An 18,964-nucleotide genomic window follows, 5' to 3' on the forward strand; every position below is an offset into this window, starting at 1 on the left:
ATCCAACATGTACGCCAAGACTAGCGAACAGATTCTAGAGCATGAAAAACCTCTCATACTCGTAGTTATAGCGGAAGAATGGTGACAACGATCTCCCGTGATTCTAAATTTCTCTGCTTCTATAATCTCGGAAGCGTTAGGCAGCCCTTTCGGACAACCAAGGATGACAGCTCCACAATCAGAGGAGCTCGTATTCGGAAAGGGTGGTTAACTTACATAGCAAAGCCTTATTTGGATAAAAAGTACTGGCCATCGCATAGTGCCTATTGAACGTAGTCTCCAGCCGGACTAGAACGAGGAACGCACTACTTGGTGATGATTTCCTATCACAACAACAAGCTCTCTCTCCAAGATCATCTTCGCCGATTTTGGAAGGAATATCGATAGACGATGCCTTCAAATCTTCACTGCAGTCAGGTCAAGTTGTGTATGTAATCAAACAACGCGAAGTATATTGAACAAGTACGGGGTATTTCTAAATGACGCGCTAAGCGGTCTGGCAGAAGTTAAGAACCAGCCTATCTTTCATCCCAACCCATCAGCGTGATATATAGGGATCGGCGTTCACATCATCGTCATCGTCTTCATCAGAATCACTCTGCCCATCTCTATTCGACCCTCCATTCAGGATAATGCTCGTTCGGTTCGTCGCAGGTGAGTCCGCGCTCTGTTCCTCGGGATATATCCTGTTTACTAGGAATTGACCGATCTGCCATTTCTGTCACGCTGTCAGCTTCATCATCATCTCTGCAATCACTGAGACAGCCTACCAGATGATTACCCTCGACATAATATCTCCACCGCTCCGAGCTCCCCAGATACACCAGTAGCTCCCACGGCAGGTCATCGCAATCGAACTCCCAGAACGTCATGTATTGGTACATTGAGCTAAGTGTCTGTTGTTCGCGCTTTTGGTCCTGAACTAACGAAGCGTTCTCGAGCTTGAAGACGCGTGTGCGGAGGAGTTCTGGGCATTCAAGCAAGCCAGGCGCGAATTCTTCTGTGAACCATTTGACGAATTCGTCATGTACGGCTTCGGCAGGTTGCCACAGGACTACAATCCACATCTGAACATCCTCGACATCTAGGACCGCACATCAGCCAACACGGTCAAGTCAGAGTAGGTAAGGTTCTCCGTACCGCCTCGCCATTCCGACCCAAACCAATTCGCATGCTCCGCGTAAATGCGCGCATCTAATCGCGCGTCTTTTGTGAGCAGCTCATCCAATGCGGGCTGGATTTGCGCGTCCACTTCTTTCGCATCCTTCCCATCGGGTAGGTCGTAGACGGTCATGAAGGCGCCCTCAATTTGTTCGACCTCTTTGAACGTGTTATCTTCTACTGGCTCGGCATTGCGCGCTTGCGTATCGAGACGGCCGACGACATCGGGTATATGCCTGTTCTCGTACCAGTCGTTTGCTGCGGCGTCATCGCGGAAATCAGCCCAGACGCACGCTATTCTTGACATGGTTCCCTGGTAGCCCTCTAGCAGTAGCGCCAGATCGGTGGGCATATGTAAAATATTGATTTCGTGAAGGTGAAGGGTGTGTTACACAAACAGAGTTCAAATGGCATGCGATCGGCCTACAAAGTATACGAGAAGAGGAATTTTCTTTTTCAAGGGGATTTTCACGGAGCTGAACGGAGCTAGACGCAAGAGCCCCTGAACGTGACCGGCACTTTGGTCCGGAGAGTTGATAGGGCGGATAGGGTCAAGTGGTTGCTCAATGGGGTATGCGCGGGAGCGGGTCGTCTCGCCTGGCATTGGGCGTGTCGGGGGACGGGTACCTGCAGTGCGAACCCCAAAATCGGGTGAGACAAGGGGCTAATAACGAAGGATGTGATGTTTTTGCTTGACAAATTCTAATCTAAGCTCTCGTGAGATCTGTCTGTCATTGCTGAGATGCTGACAGTCTATGCCGGAGGAGAATGTGCACTGAGGTCATGACTCGGGCAAGGATGTGCTGCAGTTGGAGTCGGACCATCTAGTTCGTTATAGAGCTGAAAGTTAGAAACTCGGCAACCTCGTTTACGGGAGGATTTAAAACAGTAAAATTTTGAAATCCTCCCGAGAAACAACGACGGTAACTCGCTCTCATATCCAACAGGCCGGCATCTGAACATCTTCACTTACATAGGACAGTAAGCGAGGATATGCACACATAGCCAGCCACTTTGTCGTTGTCGTTCTACAATTCTATAAAAGTAAGCTTCCTGCATAGTGCTGTCGCAATCGTGTCTCAAGCCCAATGTGCCATGTGCACATTTTGAAGCCCAATGTGACTTACGCAACTTTAAACGTTCCACACAGAGAGAATTCAAATTGGTAAAACAATCGCATCGAGATCCGTTATCATGACCGCCCTTGAAACTGCGCTTGGGCATATTCCTGAGTCAAACACGAGTGGCTGAAATCGCAACATCACGAGCTGACATGGTCAAATCGAACGTGACAAGCCGATTGCGCGATATGCAGGCGGAATGAAGCAGTATTCATTGATAGGGTATAAATTCCACCACGGGAATAAGCGGAAACATTAATCAAGCGAGACGTACTGCGACGTGACTGAGGAGGAAACAGAAAGTGATGAGATAAGGTAATAGATTTTCCGGCTTGAGGCAACCTGAAACTAGGGGAGCACGGTCTCAAGGCCACCAGCCCCTGCTATTAGTTATTTCTCATCAACAGACACATGGTACGACGCCACACGATTCAAAGTACCGCTAATGTCGTCCAGGTCGAGTTTGCTGGCAGTGCAAATAGCTAGATCACAAGAAAGCTCGGATGTGTCCTCTGATGAGTAATTTGCGCGCTGGGGGCTGTGAACGCGCTTATAGGTCGCCTTTGCAATAAGCCACGCCACGAGCGTGTGAAGCGAGTATACTAAATGGGGGAGATGACATAGGATACCATGCCATCATCGTAGATCACAATGCTGGTGCCGTGTTGATCAGTGGATCTTTCCCCACTGAGCCAAGTCCCAACAACCCGGGAGGAGCTGCCCGTTGTCCTGACCGGGAGAAGCGTCACTACCAAGCTCGACACCGCCCGCGTTGTGCATATCATCTCGCCAGCTTTGTACTCGACGCATGTGCAATGCTGCACGCCCATGAAATCTCTTTGTGCCCAACGAACGGGCTTGGCTGTGTTTTGAATGCCCCGCAGCTGTGCCATGCAATCAGAACCGGACGCATCGCCGTCTCACACAAGTCCACGAATTGCAGACTCGACAAGTTACCCCGGAGCAGCGATGTGGCTCTATGTTTCCCGGCGCTACTCTCGTTAGCCAGGATCTGCGGGGTCATCATTGCCTCTAGGATGTTGGGGTCTCGACACATAGCTTGCGACAGCTGTCCAACCCAGAATCTACGCAATGAGAAAGAATAGTAGCTACTTTAGGGCGATTTTATACCCAGTCCTCACGCAACACCCCAGGGAAACTTTGTACAGGGAGACCAAGCCATTATTTCCTCCAGGCCATTTGATTCAGAACCAATTGCAAACAGGTAGATCAAGCATAGCCTTAACTCTATACATACTCGCACATGTCGTGTTACCATGGCGTCGGACGGAGCACGCGGGGCCGTCTTACCTCCGCCGATGCCTGCGACCCGTGTGAGAAAGGTGCAGCAAGTATGGGTGCTATCTGACATCATAAAAGTAAACAACATCTATCGAAACAACTACCCAACGACTCTTGTCTCTACAACAGGATGACGAGCACGCTTCTATGGGCTTTGGGGGCTCTCTCATCAAATTTGCTCGGCGCATTGACTGCGACCACACGTTCTAACCACGAACAGTTTGCAGCCTCACTCGATAGCAAAGCAGTAGTATACTATCCGGGATCAGAACAATTCATTCAAGCCAGCGCAAGGTGGAGTGCCTCCCAAACTCCGCACTATGAAATGATCGTCAAGGTTGCCACAGAAGAGGATGTTCAAAAGACTGTATAGACGCCTCTGTCTTGCTCAATTACACAGAGCTGAATCTTTTACAGATCCTATACGCTAATGAGAACAATCGACCCTTCCACACCATTTCAGGCGGCCACGGAACAACGTCCTTGATCAACAACGTCATAAATGGCGTAGGCATCCTCATGCACGAAATGAACGACATCACCATCGTTGATGATGGCTCCGCGGCTCTCCTCGAAGGCGGCGTTCTCAACGGCGATCTTATCGCGTATCTATGGTCCCATGGCAAGCTAACTATGTCTACGGGCTGCGATTGTGTAGGCTACATCGCGCCCATCCTTGGTGGCGGGCACGGCTGGCTACAAGGCCGATACGGTCTCGCAGCCGATCAGCTAATATCCGCGCGCATTGTTCTCGCAAACGGAACAGCGATTTCAGTATGCGAGGAAAGTAACCCCGATCTCTTCTGGGCCATCCGTGGAGCTGGACATAATTTTGGCGTCGTGACGCAAGTCAAGATGCGGATCTATGATAGGGAGGTTGACCAGGATCAGTGGGCCGCCAGTGGGTTTGTGTTTACGCACGATAAACTGGAGGCTATATTTGCGCTTGCCAACGAGTGGCTGGAGAGCCCAGAGAGACCTATCGAGTTGACGCATTATGGTCTATTCGCTTTGAATCCAGACGTCGACCCGTTGAATGTGAGCAAGATGGCTTCCTCGTCAACCTGCGAAGTGTACTGACAGCAAAAGCCTATCGTCATGATGTGGATATACTGGCAAGGACCCGCGATTCCGTCCAAGTACACAGACCCTTTATACGCGCTCTCGCCCGTAGCCGTTGACGAAAGCGTGACCGAACTGCCCGAAGTCAACTCACACATATTTGCCAATCGTGACGGGGCATCCTGCGCGAAAGGACTATCACGGGCTCTGGTCGGACTATCTCTCAGAACCTACTCGCTCCCGGCACTACGCAAAGTCCTCAACATTTTCACTGCCCTACCACCCGAGTTCCGCACCACTGTCATGATGCTAGAAGGCTATGCTAAAAACCGCGTTGAGGAGATTCCAGGCGATAGTTCTGCGTTTCCAGACCGAGATGAGAAAGTATTGCTCTCCCCTGTTTTGACGTACCCGAAGAACGCCAGTCTGGATGCCACTGCGCGGGAGATTGGAGAGAAGATACGGAACGCTTTATTGGAAGGAACGGATGGGAAATTGAGAGCATATGTAAACTATGCGACAGGTGTTGAGAGTATGGAGGAGTTGTATGGGTATGAGCCTTGGAGGTTGGAGAAGTTGAGAAGGTTGAAGAACGAGTATGATCCGTTTGGGAAGTTCAACTTCTACGCTCCGATCACCTGAGGATGGGAGCTGGTGGCAGACCATACGGAAAGGGAGATGAATTGGTTTACAAGTATGTTAATGGGTATTGTATTCTGCTTGACAGTGTGACCTTCTCTGTCGATAGTCATCTAGCTATGCCATATTTCGACCTTGAATCCGATAGTCGCAGTAGACATTCTTGTGTACCCCGATGCACCTGAAGAAAAGGATGAGTTGGCCGTGGCGCCATTTGTTGAAACCTAGTGACATCCGGCTTTTCCAGTACCGGACTTGCTCTTCTCAACCCAATGGTTTTCCGTCACTTGCCCCTTGTTCACCTCGAAAGTCTCTTGATCCTCAAACTTAACAAGGACCTCACAACCCTCCTTCAACACCTGACTAATTATAGGGAACATTCTCAAACTATGTACAGCGCGTCGGACATCTTCCAAGGTTATTTTATACGACGCCCTGCGCCACTTTCTAACGCCTGGACCCCTGATCAGGAACGTAATCTTTGCTCCCTCGCTCAGATTGAATAAGATATCTAGGCCTTTGATAGCTGCAAATTGCGTCTCCACCACCAGAGCAAACGTCTCGTCCAGACCGGCCATCTGTTCCTGGTCCCAAACCGTCTTAACGATCTCGATGTTCTTGACACAAGATCGGAGATCTACATTGCAGCCCCAGTAGTCGCGCTCCAAGAAGGACGCGATGACTTCACAGTCCGTGAAGGTGAAAGTTTTTGCTCGATACCAAGACTCAATGATTTCAGGCCGTATGTGCGGACCAGCGAAAGCGTCGTAGAAGACATGCGAGAATGTGACGTTATCCCTGTGGAAGGAAAGGGAGCTGCTGTCGTTAGGGGTAGGGTAATTGAATCCCGAGACCGTGGGTAAAGGCCAAGACGAGGGACTGAGAACATGTGCGTCGAATAGCTTTTTGGGCCCCCGCAGTATGTACTTATACACCATTTCTCGCAACTCCCTAGGCAATTTATCGTACATCAAGTCGCATAACTCGCGGCATTTGGGAGCCGCGTAGAGTTCGATATATTTGCTGATCTCATCCTGGAGAGAACTGGCGCTTTGGATGTAATTGCTTAGTGATTGCACGAGGCGCTGAAGGTTCTGTGCGATATAAGGCCTAGGGGAATAAGGGTTATCGCCACAAAGCATGACTATCGCATGCTTAATCACGCGGATGCGTAATTCAATCAACTTAAGCTTTCTGAAAACCCTGCTAAGCTGTTAGTGCTCGGTCTAGTTCACTTTGGTAGCCGCATACTTATACAGATATTGCCGATCGCGTACTGGAATAGGGTCTGTCAGCAGAGCAGCCTCGAGCTCGCGGTCCAATCTTCTGTTCGTGAGTACTCACCGCTGTAACCAAGTTATAAGACTCACTGCATTGCTACACCTTGTGGGAGCGCGGTGGGTGAAGTGTGCTTAACGGCGGCACTGGCGACGGCCATGAGGTTCGATAGACTCTCCTCCATGGCGCCAAATTATCGTAGCTGTGAGTTGAATGTCAATGGCAAGTGTACGGTTGAAGGATATACTAGCCGAGAAATCCCAATCAGTTAAAGTGAGAGCAAACGGGGTCTTGGCGATGACACGTGGGCAATACCTCACTTTTACTCTGTTTGAGTGGCCCAATGCGGGATCACAGACATGCAGAAGCAAAGATACACGATTGACCAATTTTCAAATACTGCAACGCTAGGTGCAAGGTGACATACGTCAGGAAAGCAGAAGATGACTCGAAGAAACTGCAGATGCTCTTCTCGCGGCAGACAACCTTAACAAATTCTCTCGTAGAGACCATTTGCAGATGAAAAGAAGCTAGAGGCAATATCTTATTCATGTATCACACCCAATATTCCAGCGCGAAGTGTGCCCTCGCCAATCCAAGAGATTGTTGACAATGCCACCCGTTACCAAGGCGATAAAGCACGATGATGAAGTGAAGAATTGACGAATATATGAATGAGGTCTCACCGGGTACATACCAAGTCGCTGACAGCTATATTCCAAGGCTACTATATTGAAGATCAAAATGCTTGATGTACATTTGATGCTGGGCAAAACCAATGTCGAGAAGAGAGGTGGAACTAGCTATCACGTCGATAGCACTGGTGAGATAGAAAGTGATATACCAGAGGGGCGAGAAATCGTTCTGTTCTTGGTGGCTCCTATTCTGGATTGAAGTGATGAAAACAGTGTAATGCGAGTTTCCAAAGTTTAACACTAAAGCTAAAAGGTGTGACTGGCCGCTTGGATGGTCATTAGATTCAACTATTTAAGTGTTGATTATGGCTTGGTAGCATAGTGTCCTGTGGTCGTGCCTTGTAGCCTCGTACATGGTAGCGCGGGCGTTACACAGTAATAAGAGGAGAGATTGTGTGTTTCCTTGCGAGTCATTCTGGAGTGTGGTTGGTTGCGGCATTGGAGCGATATATTTTGGGGGTTGACTTGACTTCCCCGCTCAAAACCTTTCTTACAGCGAATTCATTCCTTGAACCTAATGCGATTGATAGGGCTCCAACTAGCGGAACAGCCTCGCAACCACTAGTTGTGGGCGTGGCAGTCGCACAGTGGAAGGGAGCGATGATGCTGGGCGGAAGAGAATTGATAATTCAAAAGGAGTAGATCTGCTCAAGTGTCTGAAGAGCTGAAGGCGAATTACTTGATTGCGGCTATTGTGTGAGGAGATTCATGGTGGGTTTCTTTGGGTGAGGACAGGTTGCAGGTCAGCTCTGGATGAGTCGCCCCTCCAATAGCTTCAGCCACACCAGGCAGCAGCGAAGCATGGCGAGAGATGTATTTTGTCCGTTGGTTGGACGTCTGAATGCCAATCGAGGCCCTAGGCACCGGGTGAGTTTGCCCCGACTTTTGCGGCTTGGAAGTATGCCTGAGTATCATGTTCCTAGAGCGAGGCATTATTTCCCTTCAGTATCCGCTGCAATACGGAGACAAACGCGCATATAATTGAGGCAAATTCCCTTACGATCAGCAGAACAGAAATATTAGAGCATTAACATGGACAAGAAAGTATGGCAATGGCAGCGCACCATCAACTCGCAGACGTTCCTACTGTCCTCGAATCGCACCCTCCTCCCACATGCTTTTGTGCAAGAATCTTTCGCAACTGAAGACATGTATTGGGCGAGGCCTATGTCCTCTGACCAGTTGCGCACCATGCTCTCCAACTCTCTTACAACCGGTGTTTACCTCATCTCCCCTGACAATACGACGACACCGGTGGGCATGGCCCGCATAATCACCGACTACATCACGTTTGCCTACTTGACCGACGTATACCTACAACCCTCTTACCGCGCTCTCGGCCTAGGAACATGGCTTATCCAATGCTGTCGCGAAATCGTCCTGGAGATGCCGGCTTTGCGTTCCCTGGTGTTGTTGACGGGGAGTGAGCAGGCGGCGAAGCTGTATAGAAAGGAGTTGGGCATGCAGTTGCTGGAGGAGGAAGACACGGCGCTAACGTGCATGCGCGCTCGCAGGGCCACTCTCGCCGACGCCGCGTCCGCTGCTGGACCCATTCCGCAGGACGAACCGGAAGCGACGGACGCCTAACGTTAGTGCAAAAAGACGCATGGTGGACTTTGGCTTCAGATCTGACGTTGTGGTGCAGCAGAACGTGGTTTGATGATTCGGCTCGATGATGATGTCGCGTGGAGCTGTTTCGGGTTAGGCGGAGCGTGGAGGGGTCCATCTCGAGTGTTTTGGGTTAGCTTGGAGCTCGCCATTTCTTTATCAACTAGGGTCTTCCAAGGCTCGCCGCCGGGCACTCTGACGCCCGCTGGACGAGTTATGGTAACGAGATGGGCTAGGCCTGGAGATGTGGTGCCTCATGGAGCTAACATGTGGGCTGCTGAGATGTGCCATTTATTAATGAGGTCGTCGTGCCTCTTCCCTTGGTCCCTCCTCAATGTCAGGCCTGCGTACCGCGTCGCGTACGTCTACAAGTGTATTACGCCTACAAATTGCAATCTGACTCCGAGGCTTCCCGATAGCGACCAGACCCCAGTATTCATATACACCCTCTATAGATCGCTTGTTTGTATTGCAGCTGTCTCTTCCTCGACCTGTTCTTTTTGCGCCACCTTAGACCAGACGATATGGCAGCGACTCTCGAATCCACCCCTCCACGCGAACTGGCATCGCCAACCTCACAAAAGCGAAAGCGCGCCGATTCCGAGGTTCAGCCGCTGACGCCTCCGCTAACTGCGAATGACCCTGAGGGTACACGCCTTCTCTCACGCGCCGTGAATGTCCTCTCCACCGCCGCAACCGCCCTCTCACAAGTCACCCTTTTATACCAATCTGATCATGTCGCGCGGGAAGGCCTATTACAGGCAGTCGAGGTTATCACGAACGGGAACATGGCGGGGGGCAAGCTCATAGTATGCGGAGTAGGCAAAAGCGGGCTCGTAGGGAGGAAGGTCGTCGCGACCATGAAAAGCTTAGGTATAGCAAGCTCCTTCATGCATGCTGCTGAAGCGCTGCATGGGGATCTTGGGGATATCAGGCAGGTATGCTTCGCCTCATGACTGTTTGGCTGAATGTAAGCTAACTGGAGATAGAATGATGCCATCATGTTCATATCCTACTCTGGCAAGACAGCTGAATTGATGGCCCTGCTCACCCACATACCTTCGCACACACCCGTCCTCGCTATAACCTCGCACACGAAGTTGTGTGACTGTCCTCTCCTCAACGAACGGTCGAACTCGATCCTCTTGCCCGCGCCGATACACGAGTTAGAAGAGACTTCATTCGGCGTGTGTGCACCAACAACCAGCACCACCGTGACAATCGCTGTTGGTGACATGCTGGCATTGACAGTAGCCGAGGCGTTGCATGAGGAAGAGGCAAAGAGTGTGTTCAAGAGGAACCACCCTGGTGGCGCCATTGGAGCAAAGTCGAGACGGATAGATGTCGATGAGGTAGCGATTCTCGCGGACAAGTGCGCTGGCATGGTTACGCCTCCAGTCTCATGACATGAGTTTTGGGTTTACGAGACGTGCAACACCCAAAGCAGGTCATCACGGCCGTACTATTTTGTTACAGGTCAAGGGTAATATAGCGCTATACTTTGGCTGCTAGTAAATACCCTGTGAGCATGGCGACTTCGATTACATTGAGCGATATCAGCGCGCTAGTTACATACAACGATTTACGATAGCATACAGTCCTTACGGGCAGAGGAACGGGTTAGAGATTATCTAGAAGGATCCCTAGGATAGAGGAAGGAACGTCATTGGCCGGAAATGCCACTTTAGAACAGCTCTCAAAAGCAAATTGCGTCCTGCTTAAGGCTCCTTTTATTGTCATCTCCAAGCCGTCACACTATTCTTTCCTGACAGGTACGTGCACAAGTGGCAGGTGTGGTGGCCAAAAGGCGCCTTCCTCTCTCGTCGAAACACAGTGCCCACGGCAGCTTGGTGACTCGTCTTACCAGAGTCCGTACACCCGCAACAAGACATCCAAGTGCGCTCATGGGTAATCTCTAGTTACGATACCCTTCGTCATGGGGCCTGCATGTACGACTCCGCCCATATCAGTCTGAGCAGACGTGTCTGGCAGTACTACCTCCGCGAACGGGAACATTCCCCATATGGCCATGACCCACCCACTTTCAGATCTGGGTCTTCGCAGCCACATTCGCTGAAACTCTAAGGCTCAACATGTGCTATCCACCCGTGTGAGATTTAGTCAGTATGGAGGCCCTCGCCGCTATCGGTCTCGTCGGCTGCATTGTTCAATTTGTCGAGGCTGGGACGAAAGTAATCAAGACTGCGAAGGAGATTCAAGAGTCAAAATCCGGCCTACCAGGAGAGATCGAGAGCTTGCGGGTTTTAGCCAGGGATATGCACAACCTAAGCACGCGAATTGCTCCAGCGACTACCAAGCCGCATCCTAAGAATGACGAACCCCTTCTTCGCCTAGCTCAAGACTGTCGCCATTTGTCAGAGCAGATCTTAGCCTTGACTGACAAAATGGCGCCGATCAGGACCAATTCCCGGCCAATCCAGGCTATCAATGTTATGATCAAGTCTCGAAAATATAGCAGTGAGAGGAAAGTGCTCGAACAGAAGTTAGCCGACTACCGTAGCATGCTTCAAGTGGAACACGCTCGGGTGTCCAGGTGAGTTAGTCGCGTTCCAGAAGTGAAGGCATATGCTGACCCAACCAAGTTTGAAAATCGAAGCCCAATTGTTAACCTTAGCAGATAGCGCACATATCGGAAACGCAGAACTCGCTACCTTGAATAGTCGCACACAAGAATTACAAAAAGGTGTCACTGTGACATATTTAGGCGGCGAGGCTCAAAAGCAGCTACAGACTTTGCTTGGAATGACGGACAGAGCTCGGGACAGGGTCGCAGAACGCCAGATTTTAAAATCTCTAGCGTTCGATGACATGCATACGAGGTTTGACGTTGTAAACCAAGCTCACGTTGAGACTTTTCGATGGCTTCTCGATGACGATACAATAAACAAGTCACCAGGCGTTCCCGAAGCTCGTGACAGATTCATTGGCTGGCTCTCTTCAGGCAAGGGAATATTTCACATAGCAGGCAAGCTGGGATCGGGAAAATCTACACTGATGAAATTCATTTGTGGCCATCCACGCACTAAAGCTGAGCTGAGGGTATGGGCCGGTAAGCACCGTTATGACCGTGAACCTCTTCTCACTACTGATCGCATTACAGGGCAATGTAAGTTGGTTGTTGTCAACTTCTTCTTCTGGAGGCCTGGTTCCCGATTGCAGAAGTCATTCGAAGGCCTCTTGCGCTCCCTTTTGCACGGAGTTTTAGTATCCTCTCCGAAATTGATACCCCTCGTTTTCCCTGGCGCATGGGACCGTATCAGACGTTCAGAAATACCAACAGGCGATGTTGAAATTAGCGACGAGGCAGTGTCGCGGGGATTCAACATATTCTTGGAACAGCGCAACATTTGCAAAAGCCATCGATTCTGCTTCTTCATTGATGCATTGGATGAATTCGAATCTACCACCCAGCAAGATTATGTCGATATGATAACAGAATTTCGCAGATGGACATCATGTCTGTCCGGGGATATCAAGCTGTGTGTATCAAGTCGAGAGCACAATGTTTTTCAGGACAGATTATTAGCAGAGTCAAGGATCAGGCTACAGGATCTGACGAAGAACGACATGCTCCAATACACTCGGAGTAGACTCGATGGTATTCCGGAAAACGAATACCGTGAGCGTCTCACAACAAACCTCGTGTCAAGGTCGAATGGAATATTTCTGTGGGTTGCCCTAGTGGTCAAAGCCCTTCGTGAAGCTCTTGATGACGGCCGAGACCTCGCATCTCTTGAAGAAGAGCTAGCGACACTACCAGAAGACCTGGAGAAACTTTTCAAACATCTTTTGAAAAGTATTCCTGAACGCCAGTTGAAGAAAGCGTATCAGATATTTGCAATGGTATTGGAGCTCGAGAGCAATGCGGCGAAACTATCGTTGTTCGCTCCTCTGCATCTCGACGCGTATGAAAAGGACCCGCAGTTCGCCCTCAAAGAGCCTTTTCCATTATGCTCTCCAAGCTTAGATGACATCGACGTACTAAAGAGCTGGCAGAACGGCCGAGTTATCAATGCGCGAAGGCTTATGCAGGGATGCTGCAAAGGATTGGTCGAGATGCACAGAACCCACGCCCACGATCCTTCTGATCCCAAACAGCCTAGGTTCATCCGGTTTTTGCATCGAACAATCATTGAATTTTTCAAGCGCCCTCTTATTCGGGAGGCCATGGACGCCACATTAGTCGGTTTTGACGTTGTCGAAGCTATTTCTCAAGTACACCTAGCCGACTTCCAATCGACGCATCGTCTCTTGATTCATAAAGCTTTATGGAGAGAGATTTTGATGGACATAATTAACATGCGGTTCCGTGGGGGCAGAGACGTTTCACCCTACTCTTACTTGACGCGTTTAGAGTCTACGGTTCGGGAAAAACTCAGGTCACCAGAGAAAAGAGCCTACTTAGCCCAGAAGATTAGTGTGCACATGTTCAGTATGACGAGCCCAACCCGTGGTATGGGCATGTCCCTACTCGATGATTCTATTGTTTTAGTATCAGCTTCGATAGGTGCCGTTCGATATGTACACTGGAAAGTGCAACAGGAACCAGTTCTGATCAAGGATTCCCTCCACTCAGCCATCCTTTTACACCTTCTTTGTCATCAACTATTCTACGGTCTACCTTCAAGAGATTTCGAAACAATTCAACAATGTTTTGAGCTCATACTTGAAGATGGCCCTCCTGTTCAAGTCCGATACCAATTTCTCCAGTCAATCATGGCGTATGCGCGTACTACGCCTAACGATGCAGTCAGTCCTGTTCCTTCAGACGTAATGGGCCGGTTCATTGGGTCTTTCCTCGAAAAATCGACATCTTATATCAAACTACATTCAATGTATCTCCGAGTAGAAAGATCATCGTCATTAAACTGCGTGAGCCCCATTCTGGGCTATATTCTCCGGATAGGGGTTTTAGGAGAGAGCTGCGTAGAGGAGATTATGAAAGACCAGTGGAAGGCGCCGACTATTCAAATGCTAGCTGAGCGAATTGAAGAGAGCGTGGGGCTAGAAGAACTGGTTAAGTTCTGGAACTTCGAAAATACGGCCGACATTCTTCAACTGATCAAGAAAGGACGTGAAGACGAGAGGAAGGTTTCCGTTGGAGCAAAGGACTGGACGGAAGAGCAGCAACATCCTGGGTCTGAGAGGGACATAAAACTACTAGAGGACGTCCCCACAACAACTGGCATCTCAGACGATAATATATCCAGGACTGAAGCCGCAGAGATACTAGACGAAGCTCACGACCAGTGTGAAACAACAGCACTTCCGGCAGTTCGACCGATCTCCGCGAGAACTGGAGGTCCACCACGTACAAAAGAATTATACGAAACCGATAGCACTCCTTCACGATTTCAAAACGTACTGCACAACTACCTGCTACATGGCCTCATAGGTAAGTCTGTGTCTGAGCAAAGCTCTTCATACACGTAGCTTACTCTGCAACAGGATTGCTACTTGCTATAGTCGTAATACATATTTTCTCAACGGGCCCACATATATGCTCTCTGGATGCTGCGCGATGATGCGTTTGGTGTGTCCTGGAATTCTGGTTTTGTTGGGGCGCTGTACGAGGCGCGATTGAGGCAACTGTTCCTACTACGGGTTACTACGAGAGGCTGTTCCCAGTAATTCAAAGTAACTACGCAGAACCGGTGATAGCTTAACAGGTATCACGGGGGCATACGCGCTTTTGTAATCTCCTTTTGTGTTCTCTGTTCTCATTGGATTTTCATTACTTTGGTCAAAATTTGTAGTAGCATTACCAATTTGAATTTCCTCTTTATGATATCCCGATATAAACACATGCTCATTAGTGCCCATATAGCTTCCATGAGGCTATATAATGTCAAATTTAGTTGATATCCTCTCTAGTCACGTGAGTTTTACACCGACGGTCTGTGCATATGCGCGTGAGTCAACGCCAAGAGCTTTGGTTCCACCTTCCTCGCGACCTCCATTTCCGCTCAAAGCTCTACTTCCCAGCACCCGCATGCGATTAGCGTCTCATGAGATCATGGCCGATATCGCCCTCTGTGATCAGGGCACTATGGCGACGATAAACGCACCTGAGCTGGACCACGCTTACGTCTACAAGTGAGTGCGCGTGGTGAGAGTGGTGGAAATTACTCACGACATGGCAGCGCGCTCCGAAAAATTGAGCTTATGAAGCATGTCCGAAAGCAACCGCTTCCTAGACGAGAGCTGCCAAGGCGAGAGGAAGGGTTGACATCGACTATGTGTTCTAGCCAAGACAAGGCCAGGAAGCCCTCATACTGGGACCATCTCAGTTATAAGCACACTTTATTCTCACGTATCGAAGAGGCTGAAGCGAAATTATCAGACGAGATCGATGTGCACATCAAGCCCTACGCTGCGCTCAGATGCTATGCCATTTGCGACGACATGCAATGCAAGCTACCGCGTGAAATACGAGAGATGATCTACGACTCGCTCATAGTCGACCGTCTGGTGTCCATTGACGAGGAAGATTTCAAGCCCATCAAAGAACTGGAAGCGACGAGACCTTTGCTTTCAAATTGCAAATATCTCCTAGACCCTGCTTTTGCCGACCCAGCCACGAAATACGAGGTACTTGAATTCTGGTACAAGTCGTGCACCTTTCATTTCGAAAGCGAAGGGTTTGTCAACAAGCTAGTCGAACAAGACTTCTGGGACCTTCAGTTGCCAGTATACGATCTTGTGAAGAAAATCGCCGTTCAAGTCTGGTATCCCGAAGTGCTCCGGAAAACGGAAGCCAGATATTACAACAATCGTGCAATTGCATTGAAAGAACTAGAATGTCTCTTTGCTCTTAAGCCGCGTACTCATATCACGCTGATACTACCCACGGAAAAGTCTCGCGCCATTTGGGATTATACTGATGAGGATATTCAACTACTTGTGTCATTTTACAGTGAGGTGTTCCCTTTGGCGGAGAGGTTGATTGACTCCGGGTACCGTCTGAGCGTGGAAGTGGACCCTGCACTCAGTTTTGATGTCACCAAGGCTGAGCTCAGCGATGAATTTTGGGTACAGATGATAAGTAAAAAAGTCTTGGTGAGCGCCGTTTTGCATACAAGAGACGTAGGGAGTAGCTGACAACGAACAGGAAGAGAAAGATAACGAACAGGAGCAGGAAGACAGCGAACAGGAAGAGGAAGACAACGAATAGTGGAATGAGACCAATGGGCAACGGAGGGGTAGACAAAACCAACATAAGTACCAACCATCCAACTCAGAGAACGGGCGCGATACGCAAGGTTCGAGAGGATTTTCATGAGCACGATGTTAAAGCAACTATCCAACGTTGGTTGGTCGATTTCAAAAAGAGAAAACGTTGATATCATGGGTGATAGAGATACCAACGAGCCCTTGAGGATGCCCGTCTTTGCGCTTTGGACCTCATACGATGCGTCACTTTGCCAAATCCTCTTATTGGTATTTGGAGCTCGGTTTGGGTAGCGGATCACAATTCCCCAGTTTCTTTAATTGAGTTTGAGGGTCTTCATTTCCGCCTTTCGCTTTGGTCAGTGGAGTCACTAGGATCGTACAGAAGAGGCCAGCACGTCTGACGTAGCTGGATTAGCTAGATGATATTTTTTTGGTCTTTAAAAGGGCGCGAACTTCGAGTTCTTCTTAACTTCAGATTGCACTCTCTAGCCAAATCATCAATACGGGGTAGTAGGTGCATCCGTTGGTTGATAGGGGTTTTTCGTCTCCCCAGTTTAGGCGTAGAACTTTTTAGTGGTGCAAAGAAAAAGTCTTGAACAAGTAATAGAGCGAGCCTGTATTTTTTCAACTCAAAGACTGGTATAGAAGTATTTAGGCATGTGGCTTGCCGTATGGCTAGGTTTAACAATCTATAGGTGGCTATGTGTAGACTGGATGCTTAACGCAGTTTATAGGAAGCTTCTGTCAGATTTTATTTGGTCCTCCAGTTCACTGCCGCACCTCTGTTTACACAAGTTGTTGTTCATAATATTCTGGCGTGTTGTCGCGTTCTGAAGTCGTACTCGCGCACGTGAGAGCGCGTCACGCCAAGAAACGCTAGTGTCCCAGTACCCCACTTCAATTGTACTAATGTCTTCATCTGAACGAGCCCTTGTGCCAACAATTTTGATCGGAGGGTAGATTCTAGCCTTCCTTTCTCCAAGTCCATGGCTCATAGAACAACGATGTTAAGTTGGATACTGCAGAAAGGGTCGATGTCTTAGTGCTCTTTCATGCATTGAGACGATGAGCGCGGAAATGTATCACGTGAGCATGTGGATTCATCCTACAATAACTCACTATACCTTTCATACTTAAGAAGTACCTAATTTCTCAAAAAAAAATAACTCAAAGTTTTGCAGTAAGTCATTACATATAGCCGTCATACAATCGAGTTACGCGAGACTGCTCATGGCAGCAAAGATCTAGGAGGTTCACGGATCAAATTGAATTACCCAAAGTCTAGACACCACCAAATTGATGTGGAACTTAGCTTGCAGTAGGGGGACGATGCTGTTGGGTCTCGGTCAATAAGAGACGCGCGATACACGTTGCGTGCTCGGGATAGCAATTGCGTGATCCTCCCCCACCTCAATGTCTCACAATGAACCAGCGCAACCACAGCGAAATGGGGATATATCTTCAGCAGACCCCGCCATCGCGATTTTGGTCCTAGCCTCCTCACCAGCACACATTCCTATACAACAGCACCCTTTGTTCACCTCTCAATCATGTCGGCCACGGAATCGGCAAAGTTCGTCTCACCGCAAAAGAAGTCCGGCGCATTGGACGCAAAGTTCGAATATGAAGAAGCCACACCCGTGATTGGCCGAGAGTACCCAAAGGTAAACATTGTCGATGATATTCTCAATGCATCCAACGCCGACGAATTGATCCGCGATCTTGCCATCACAAGTAAGGGTCTCACCACGTTGTCAAGCCTTATCCTTTCTCACTATTTTGTAGTCTCGGAACGCGGTGTTGTCTTCTTCCGCGCACAGAATAATCTCACCGACGATTTGCAAAAAAAGCTCGTTCACCGTCTCGGCCAACTGACCGGCAAACCAGCCGACTCAACGCTGCATATCCATCCCATGCTCAATAACTCGTCTGAGTTCGGCGTGGACGATGCTGAAATAAGCAAGATCAGTTCTGTGACTCGCAAGAAGATCTTCGGCCACGAGAACAAAGGTCGACAGGGTGGCAACCGCCGCTACGATGCCGCTCAATGGCACTCCGACATTCAGTTCGAACCTGTCCCCGCTGACTACACCTCTCTACGAATATTACAGTTGCCCGAAACTGGGGGCGATACGCTCTGGGCTTCCGGCTACGAGGTCTACGATCGCTTCTCAAAGGCGTATCAAAAGTTTTTCGAAGGACTGACTGCGACCTTCGTAGGAGATGGGTTCATTCGGGCAGCTGAAGCTAACCCAGAAAAGATCAAACTGTACGAGAAGGAGCGTGGCAGCCTAAAAAATGTCGGCAAATCGCTGAGTGCTGTACATCCCGTTGTGCGCACGAACCCCGTTACGGGGTGGAAGAGCATCTTCGCGCTTGGACCGTTCCCAAAGTACATCAATGAGTTGAACGATGAGGAAAGCAGTGAGTTGTTGAAGAAGTTCCGATCTGTGATTACGGAAAACCATGATTTGCAGGTGAGGTTCAAGTGGAGGAATGAGAACGACCTTGGTAGGCATTCTTTCTTGTACTTTTGTATTAGACTCGGACTGATCTAAGTGCAGCTATCTGGGACAACCGCAGCGCGTTTCACAGCGCCACCTTCGACTACGATGGTCTTGGTGAGCGCTTCGGTAATCGTGCCGTGGGGATAGGAGAGGCGCCATACCTCGATCCAAGCAGTCGATCGAGGACAGAGGCATTGGCTGATGAGAGGAAAATTGTCGTTGACGGGCACTCCAAGAACGGCATTGATAGGTCGGAGACGGTAACAGCCTAGAGCAAGGCCACATCGTAGCGTCTTCCTTCTCGACGTGTCTCATGTATTGGTGCTGTGCAATATTAGTAGCCTTGACTGTGCAGTTTAAGATTTACATACCCAACAAACCACTTCAGCGTGAGGAC

At 49.3% G+C, this 18,964-nt stretch overlaps 8 protein-coding genes across 8 annotated transcripts; 6 read left to right on the forward strand and 2 right to left on the reverse strand.

Moving 5' to 3' along the window:
* Positions 1–437: 437 nt before the first annotated feature.
* On the reverse strand, positions 438–1,468 carry K460DRAFT_327147 (uncharacterized protein; the record flags this gene model as incomplete). The annotated part of the gene is made up of 3 exons (XM_040930649.1): positions 438–718; positions 771–1,084; positions 1,141–1,468. The coding sequence occupies 3 exons, from the start codon at positions 1,466–1,468 to the stop codon at positions 539–541; spliced, it is 822 nt and encodes a 273-aa protein (XP_040792927.1). The 3' UTR covers positions 438–538.
* A 2,246-nt stretch (positions 1,469–3,714) lies between these two features.
* On the forward strand, positions 3,715–5,437 carry K460DRAFT_382108 (FAD-binding domain-containing protein; the record flags this gene model as incomplete). Its single annotated transcript, XM_040935395.1, has 3 exons — positions 3,715–3,951; positions 4,002–4,622; positions 4,674–5,437. The coding sequence occupies 3 exons, from the start codon at positions 3,715–3,717 to the stop codon at positions 5,286–5,288; spliced, it is 1,473 nt and encodes a 490-aa protein (XP_040792928.1). The 3' UTR covers positions 5,289–5,437.
* A 72-nt stretch (positions 5,438–5,509) lies between these two features.
* On the reverse strand, positions 5,510–6,427 carry K460DRAFT_390885 (uncharacterized protein; the record flags this gene model as incomplete). The annotated part of the gene is made up of 1 exon (XM_040935798.1): positions 5,510–6,427. The coding sequence occupies one exon, from the start codon at positions 6,425–6,427 to the stop codon at positions 5,510–5,512; it is 918 nt and encodes a 305-aa protein (XP_040792929.1).
* Positions 6,428–8,196: 1,769 nt separating this feature from the next.
* K460DRAFT_412082 (acetyltransferase) lies at positions 8,197–8,845 on the forward strand (the record flags this gene model as incomplete). The annotated part of the gene is made up of 1 exon (XM_040937516.1): positions 8,197–8,845. Exon 1 carries the CDS (start codon positions 8,291–8,293, stop codon positions 8,843–8,845), a length of 555 nt encoding a protein of 184 aa, XP_040792930.1. The 5' UTR covers positions 8,197–8,290.
* Positions 8,846–9,390: 545 nt separating this feature from the next.
* On the forward strand, positions 9,391–10,272 carry K460DRAFT_350433 (SIS domain-containing protein; the record flags this gene model as incomplete). Its single annotated transcript, XM_040931503.1, has 2 exons — positions 9,391–9,804; positions 9,856–10,272. The coding sequence occupies 2 exons, from the start codon at positions 9,391–9,393 to the stop codon at positions 10,270–10,272; spliced, it is 831 nt and encodes a 276-aa protein (XP_040792931.1).
* Positions 10,273–10,585: 313 nt separating this feature from the next.
* K460DRAFT_14642 (uncharacterized protein) lies at positions 10,586–14,403 on the forward strand. Its single transcript, XM_040926778.1, has 4 exons — positions 10,586–10,638; positions 10,734–11,420; positions 11,470–11,936; positions 11,988–14,403. The coding sequence occupies exons 2-4, from the start codon at positions 10,993–10,995 to the stop codon at positions 14,318–14,320; spliced, it is 3,228 nt and encodes a 1,075-aa protein (XP_040792932.1). The 5' UTR covers positions 10,586–10,638; positions 10,734–10,992; the 3' UTR covers positions 14,321–14,403.
* A 500-nt stretch (positions 14,404–14,903) lies between these two features.
* On the forward strand, positions 14,904–16,061 carry K460DRAFT_400437 (uncharacterized protein; the record flags this gene model as incomplete). The annotated part of the gene is made up of 3 exons (XM_040936328.1): positions 14,904–14,983; positions 15,031–15,946; positions 15,999–16,061. 3 exons carry the CDS (start codon positions 14,904–14,906, stop codon positions 16,059–16,061), a joined length of 1,059 nt encoding a protein of 352 aa, XP_040792933.1.
* Positions 16,062–17,417: 1,356 nt separating this feature from the next.
* K460DRAFT_327161 (taurine catabolism dioxygenase) lies at positions 17,418–18,943 on the forward strand. The gene is made up of 3 exons (XM_040930650.1): positions 17,418–17,794; positions 17,846–18,571; positions 18,625–18,943. Exons 1-3 carry the CDS (start codon positions 17,611–17,613, stop codon positions 18,837–18,839), a joined length of 1,125 nt encoding a protein of 374 aa, XP_040792934.1. The 5' UTR covers positions 17,418–17,610; the 3' UTR covers positions 18,840–18,943.
* Positions 18,944–18,964: the final 21 nt, after the last annotated feature.

Source organism: Cucurbitaria berberidis (genome assembly GCF_010015615.1).
Source record: "Cucurbitaria berberidis CBS 394.84 unplaced genomic scaffold K460scaffold_1, whole genome shotgun sequence".
In the NCBI taxonomy this organism is placed as follows: Eukaryota; Fungi; Ascomycota; class Dothideomycetes; order Pleosporales; family Cucurbitariaceae; genus Cucurbitaria; species Cucurbitaria berberidis.

What these genes read in the sequence shown, in the direction of transcription:
- K460DRAFT_14642 (XM_040926778.1), top strand. Translation starts at nt 10,993, where the DNA reads ATGGAGGCCCTCGCCGCTATCGGTCTCGTCGGCTGCATTGTTCAATTT. An exon ending in GAACACGCTCGGGTGTCCAG is followed by an intron (nt 11,421 to 11,469) that starts GTGAGTTAGTCG and finishes GACCCAACCAAG; the next exon opens with TTTGAAAATCGAAGCCCAAT. An exon ending in TGAGCTGAGGGTATGGGCCG is followed by an intron (nt 11,937 to 11,987) that starts GTAAGCACCGTT and finishes ATCGCATTACAG; the next exon opens with GGCAATGTAAGTTGGTTGTT.
- K460DRAFT_327161 (XM_040930650.1), top strand. Translation starts at nt 17,611, where the DNA reads ATGTCGGCCACGGAATCGGCAAAGTTCGTCTCACCGCAAAAGAAGTCC. An exon ending in CCGCGATCTTGCCATCACAA is followed by an intron (nt 17,795 to 17,845) that starts GTAAGGGTCTCA and finishes ACTATTTTGTAG; the next exon opens with TCTCGGAACGCGGTGTTGTC. An exon ending in GAGGAATGAGAACGACCTTG is followed by an intron (nt 18,572 to 18,624) that starts GTAGGCATTCTT and finishes ATCTAAGTGCAG; the next exon opens with CTATCTGGGACAACCGCAGC.